The sequence below is a fragment of the Triticum dicoccoides genome, chromosome 3A, assembly GCF_002162155.2.
Source record: "Triticum dicoccoides isolate Atlit2015 ecotype Zavitan chromosome 3A, WEW_v2.0, whole genome shotgun sequence".
Taxonomy (NCBI): domain Eukaryota; kingdom Viridiplantae; phylum Streptophyta; class Magnoliopsida; order Poales; family Poaceae; genus Triticum; species Triticum dicoccoides.
The window spans coordinates 44,695,542-44,701,951 of NC_041384.1; the positions used below are offsets into that span (position 1 = coordinate 44,695,542).

Genomic DNA, 6,410 nt, shown 5'->3' on the forward strand with positions numbered 1-6,410 from the left:
AAAAAATGGGGACCCATCTGTCTTGTTTTCTGTTTCTTAGGTATTTGTTTCCCTGGCAGCCAGTGGCGGAGCTTGGCTCAAATATCTGGGCGGGCTGGCTGAAAGAAATAAGTATTGAGCTTGTTTTATATGGTCCAAAAATAGGCAAACATAAGAGTAATTTTTTTGGCTAGGCGGGCCACATCCCACTCAGCCTTGCTGTAGCTCCGTCGCTGCTGGCAGCATCGACGAGGTGGTTGCGATGATGGTGTGCTAGAATTAGGTCTCTTCAGACATGCTCAGGAAGCCGCCACAGATGGGGGCCAACACAACTACCCACGACTTACTATTATATATGGGCCCAAGTTAGCCGAGGGTCAAAACATTGCTCGCCACTCTCAGTTACAACAATAGTGGCAGGCTTTAGTGGTGCCTGACACTCCACAATTATGTTGGTATTTTGGTTTTTTGTCATTTTATATTTTAGTGTATTATGTTTTTATGATCATGGTATTCTATGAAAAATGGTTTGAACTTTATAGATTTCATTATTTGCTATGCGTTAGGCATTTAATTAATAACTTTATATTTAATTAAATAAAATTCAAATTTGAACTATAAATACGTTTAAATTTTTCTATTATTGGAAAAAAGATCCTAATAAGCTAGTTAGCATATATTTAGGTCTTATGAAACAAAACTCTGGTACTTTCAAATATGTATACGTGAAAATTCAAATACACATACTTAATTATGTAAAATTGTTTTTGAATTTTCAGAAAAAAATAATGTTGTCTAAAACCTACTCCAAACTTGCATATATGACCTAATAAATAAATACGATCAAGAACTTTGACGGTACGTTTCACCAAAATTTAGGCATTTTTAATGTAGGTTTAGATTTGATTCACGTCCATTAAATAAATAGAAATGCATTACGCAGAACAACGTCGCTGGAGGAGCCTCGCCGGGAGTGCGATATGAAAGACACTGCTAGCCTGTTTTGTAGTAGTGGTTTACTTGTTTCTATGAAACATTAGAATGCACATCTTCTTTATAATCAATATCTAGCTCATTTTCTATTCCGTATGAGCCAAATTTCCAATACTTAGTATTGTGTAAAAGATCATCATGATATGCGCGAAACTGAGACAAACATCCCTAGAAAAGAGGTTTTCTCTGATACAAAAGTGTTCTTTATAGAAATATTGAAGGATTACAGTATTTGAATTTTTTTTCTTATGTTAGTCATTTGATTTATACGATTGAATCATGTAGGAATTTTTACCAAGGGGTTATTTAGATTTATTTCAAAATAGAACTTCTATCACAGGAACCTCTTGGAAGAATTTTTAAAATGTAGTGCAAACGAATCTTGAGGAAATTTTTTTCTAGAAGGTTCAATCCAAAAAACAGACAAACAATGTAAAATTTGTTTTTCTTTAGAATTCAAATCCACTAAAATTCATACAACTTCTTTTTGAATCGAAGAGGTCTAAGTAGCTACAAAATCAAAATAATACCAGTAGTATTTTGGATCATGATAAATTTTCACTCCAAAGATAATAACCACAACTCCCAAACAATATTCTGATGAGTGCCTGCTCAAAAACAAGAATTAAAAAGGTGCAGCTCCATGCTTAAGTAAACAGGTTAAGCAGACATCTATCCAACTTTCCATGAAAGTTTATACTAACGTTCCTCAAAGTAACAGTACAAAAAACATGCGAGAACCAACCATAGTTACACCATTATTATTACTCGATCAATCCAGAGACCAATGAACCAAAATAATTTAAAAAAACAATGAAATTGTCCTTCAGAGCACAACTTGCTATAGTAATAACAATGCAGCAATGACAGTTGGCTATAATCTGCTTCAAGTTTGTCATGCCGTTTTTGCTGTCAACCACACCAAAAGGAAAAAGGTAGAAAAGGCAGTAACATTACACTCCAGCATTTGACAAACAGATACCTCCCATTGCCCTGCTCCGATCAAAGAGCTCCATTGCGCTTCAACAAAATCTTTGAGTATTTTCAGCTACTTCATTACACCCTGCTCTTGTACTGTAAGCCTGTGAGAAGAGCAACATGTTGAAGGTCACTTTGGTTGGTATTAATGAAATGAATTTCAGAATAATAAAGCAGTAGAAACAGAGCAAGTTTTTCTTAGCTATTTCACTGACCTGTCTAGTTATAGAGAGATTCATTCGGGAAGATGTTATGGCCATCTGTTGCAACATGGACTAGGGTGCCTTCTTCTCCTTCTTCCCCTAGACAATCCCAGAACTCTTGGGCATGCGGGCAGTCAATCATGTAGACACATTTCAGCAAGAAAAGGTTCTCTGCCCGATCCAGCATCGGGCAGTCCTGCGCAAACAGGTCCTGCAACTTACAGAGGTTAGAAATCCTCCTCAAGCATGCGTTGTTCTTCACCTTGAGCCACACAACAGCGGGAAGATTGACAACTTCTTGAAGCTTGTGAGCACCTTCAATGTGGATCCTCTTCAAATTAACAATCATGTACATGTCTTCAGGCAGAGCTCTCAGTTTGGGGCAATCAAGAAGCAGCAGACGCTTAAGGCAAGGCATCAGAGTGAACTGCTGAGAGTTGTCTTCCATGTCATCAAGCTTATTTCTTATGTTCAGTGACCATTTTTCCAAACTACACATGCTAATGATGTGAAGCAGTTCAAGTTTTGGGAAGAAAGCTGCTGCATTTCTGACACCTTTCCCCAGGAGTTCTGTGCCAATAGTTACAACTTTATCTGCTCCTTTAATCTGAAGAACTAGCAATTCTGGCATCTGACCTGCCGGTGGAAGCTCTGAACATGATATGCAGTCATTGATGTGCATATGACACAAACTTGGCATATTAAGCTCTGGTTCTGAGCATAGCCATTCTGGGAACCTTACGCCCGGGAACCCATCAAGATAAATATATACTAGGCTTGGTGATGGAATAAGCATGTCATAGACTTGCTGAATTCTGTCAAGCACACCACTCTGGTAATGAGTTCTCTCTTTGGTACTGGCCATTGTGCAACGCAGTCCCAGTTCCCTAAGATTATGACTGTTCTTCAGTACAAGTTCACCCACTGGTGCCGCTTTCTCTAGCTTCTGGATCCACAGACGTTGGATATTGGGGAGGCATCGCAATTTGTCTAATCTGAATCCAGTCCCACTCTCGAAAACTCCTTTTAGGTTATAGAGCTGCTGAAACTTTGCAATTCCTTTTGGAACATGATCAACTGCAATCTGCTCTAGCTGCAAAAAACTTATGTTGGACAGTCTCATGAGACCAGCTGGCAGGCTATCTAATTGATGGCAACCAAGCAAAGAGAGGTATTCAAGGCTGATGAGCCTTCCGGTGGACTCCGGAAGTTTGTTAATCTTGGTATAGCTCAGATCTAGCAACCTCAACAACACCAAATTTCCCACTGAGTCTGGTATGTCCTTGATGCTTGTCCCACTGAGAACCAAGACACGGATATGCTCAAGCTTTCTGAAAATATCCTTGCGAATTATTTTGAAGTTCTTGTTATTAAAAAGTAGGAGGCTCCTCAAGCACTTGTGCTCTTCCAGAGGGGGGATTTCTTCTATAGCATGGCTGATACCTAAGCGGCGAAGATTTGACATGGAATTGCTACTTTCCGCATTCATGAATAGGGAGTGATCCTTTGTCAGATATTGCCCAAGTGACCTCAATAGATCATGCATCGTTGACTCACCTTTATCTACAAACTGAGGTATCGGTTGCAGAAGATTCCTCCTAATTAGCTCAATGTAATACTCTTCAGCAATTTCATGTATTGAGTAGTCATGCTCTTTCCTTACAAAACCTTCGGCAACCCACCAGTAAGCAACATCATCACGGACTATTGCAAAATTAGGAGGCAACAAAGCACACCAGAGAAAGCACTGCTTGAGTTGAGGGGGTAAGTTGCTGTAACTTAAATACAGGGGACCTCCAAGTTCTTTGGGGAGTCCATGAATGGACCATTTACTATCACGGATGCTCTTCCATCCGGCAACTGTTCTTCTGGTGGATAGGACACCAGCAACAACCTTGATGGCAAGAGGAAGACCATCGCATTTCTTTACAATGTCATAGCCAACATTCTTGAATTCACATATTTGCTCGGATGATTGAAAGGACTTCTTCATAAGCAATTCTACGCCATCACTGTAATTCATTTTGTTTACTCGGTGGATATATGTTGCATGCATTTCTGACAAAACATACAGGTCTCTTGTGGTCACAAGGATCTGGAAATTCGAAGCTCTCATGAAAGGTGATAGAAGAAGATCAATCCAGACATCAGACTTCCACACATCATCCAGCACAAGAAAAACACTCTTTCCTTTGATAGTGTCCACTAAAAGTGGTAGAAGCTCGGTCTTGGTCTCTAGCTGATCACACTTTTCTCCAGCCATTCGTATTGCCTGCTTTATCAACCCGGTCTCTGTGTAGCTCTGCGAAATGCACAGCCATATATGAACTTGGAATTTCTCTCTTATCATCTGATGATTATATATCTTCTGAGCTAACGTTGTCTTACCAATGCCTCCCATTCCTTGAATCCCCAGAACACTTGTACTATTCTCATGGTAGCCACTGACAACCATTTGTACGATGTCATCAACAGATTGTTTGATCTCTCTTCCAACAACCTCTAGTTCATCTATAGGAGATGTCTGATTTCTGTCCACGGTTGTTACCTGGAATTGTTGACGAATAGATCTATCCAAGCTGAACATCTGTGTGTTCATTTTAATCTCATCAAGCTTTTCATTTATGTCCTTAATTCTTCTAGCCACCTTGTGATCAAATAAAAGCTTTTCAAAACAAGAGACCATAGGCTGATTGAAACATGGTGATCTAGCTGGTAGCAAAAACTTCTGTGAATTAACCACAACAAGATCTATGATGACATCAACATCAAACATAACATCACTCATGTTCTTCCACCATGCCTCTAACCCTCTATCGTTCATTGCCAGAGCTTCCGCATCCTCACGAACTGCAGTGAAGTGTTCCAGATTTTTCTTCAGCCTCTTGATGTCCTTTTTTACGCTTAGTGTCATCACAACCTCGTCTTCAATAAGCCGACCCAGCTTTGTCAAAAATTTCGAAGTGAGAGCATCCAAAACTGTGCCCATGGTGCCCAAAACCAGTGGATTCTGACTTTGATGTAGGTGCACCTGCTTTGATGTTTTGTGGGCCTTCTGCTAAGTGAGTTCTACCCTCCTCCGTTCATCACAGGATGATTGTCCAAATAATGCTCTCTGCATAAATCAATGATAATTTATTTCATCACAACAAGCTCAAGAACCCCCAAAGACATAAATTCCTACAAAAAAAACAAAGTGAAACCCTCTAGTTCTTTTTGTAGAATAAAATGCCCTCGTCACAATTAAAAATATTTCCTTTGAGATCGACAAAGTGAAACTCATGTGACAGATTTTTCTAAACCAATAACAAATAAGATATCAAATTTGTGAAAACCAGGATCTTGAGAGCAGTGACACGGAGCTTGCAGTGACACAGAATGAAGCAAAACTAAAGATTGTACCTTCTACTCTATTGACAGATGAAAGAAGGAGCTGACCACGTGACGCCGGCACTTCCTAGGATTTAGTGGTTGAAGCCACGACCCACAATCAGTTGTGGAGACATCTGGAAATAAATGATGAATGGTTACCCCAAGCCAGGACCATATAAGAGGTCATATGTGCAATTCAGGCACGGGGGATAAAAGCAGCAGTCATACCACAGTATAGAGGAGCAGCTTTGACCCTGCTCCAGAAGGAGAATCTCCTGCCTAGCTGAGATCTTGCTTGGCTGCACAGACTAGCTTCTTGGATGCTTGCTCCCACCTCATGGCTGCTTTATTTATATGGAAGGTGGGAAGACCAGCCGGCCTGTCTCTTGTCAAGCTTGTCTTAGGACCGATCCGTCCATGTCATAGCCACAATCAAAACATGTCTTTGTTTCATTTTCCTTCCCAGCTCTTGCTGTTATATGGAAGGAGTATCTACCTTTTCTTGATTTTACTGAGATTCCAGATCTGCAAGTTCGAAACTCTTTCTCCTTATGACAACCAGCTACAGGAACCATACGCCGGAGACTTCAACCAGGAGAAAATATGTTGCAAAAAATGCACACATGTCTATTTGGGCATTCATCAAACAATTCATAAGCAAAACCAAAGAAAGCGTGGAACCCAGATATAGTACTGCATTTTTAATGAAAAAGGTCATACCTTTTGATTGTAACAACAAGATGTGAGAAGGAGCAGAGGAGAAGGCGGTGGCGCGGTGGTGGTCTCTTGCTGAGATGAACAACCAAAGGATTCTTGCAAGTCAGGAGCCCAGGACGATGTAGCATATGAAATTCAGGGTAAGAAAGAAGATCCGGCCTCGGTGTA

At 40.2% G+C, this 6,410-nt stretch overlaps 1 protein-coding gene across 1 annotated transcript; it reads right to left on the reverse strand.

Annotated features, from left to right (window-relative positions):
• Positions 1-1,645: 1,645 nt before the first annotated feature.
• On the reverse strand, positions 1,646-6,377 carry LOC119266967 (putative disease resistance protein RGA3). The gene is made up of 5 exons (XM_037548254.1): positions 6,246-6,377; positions 5,754-6,152; positions 5,556-5,659; positions 2,166-5,268; positions 1,646-2,054 (listed from the first exon to the last, which is right to left on the reverse strand). Exon 4 carries the CDS (start codon positions 5,140-5,142, stop codon positions 2,170-2,172), a length of 2,973 nt encoding a protein of 990 aa, XP_037404151.1. The 5' UTR covers positions 5,143-5,268; positions 5,556-5,659; positions 5,754-6,152; positions 6,246-6,377; the 3' UTR covers positions 1,646-2,054; positions 2,166-2,169.
• Between the last annotated feature and the right edge of the window lie 33 nt (positions 6,378-6,410).

Bases quoted from the DNA above. Each gene is read 5' to 3' on its own strand.
- LOC119266967 (XM_037548254.1), bottom strand. From the start codon at position 5,142: ATGGGCACAGTTTTGGATGCTCTCACTTCGAAATTTTTGACAAAGCTG.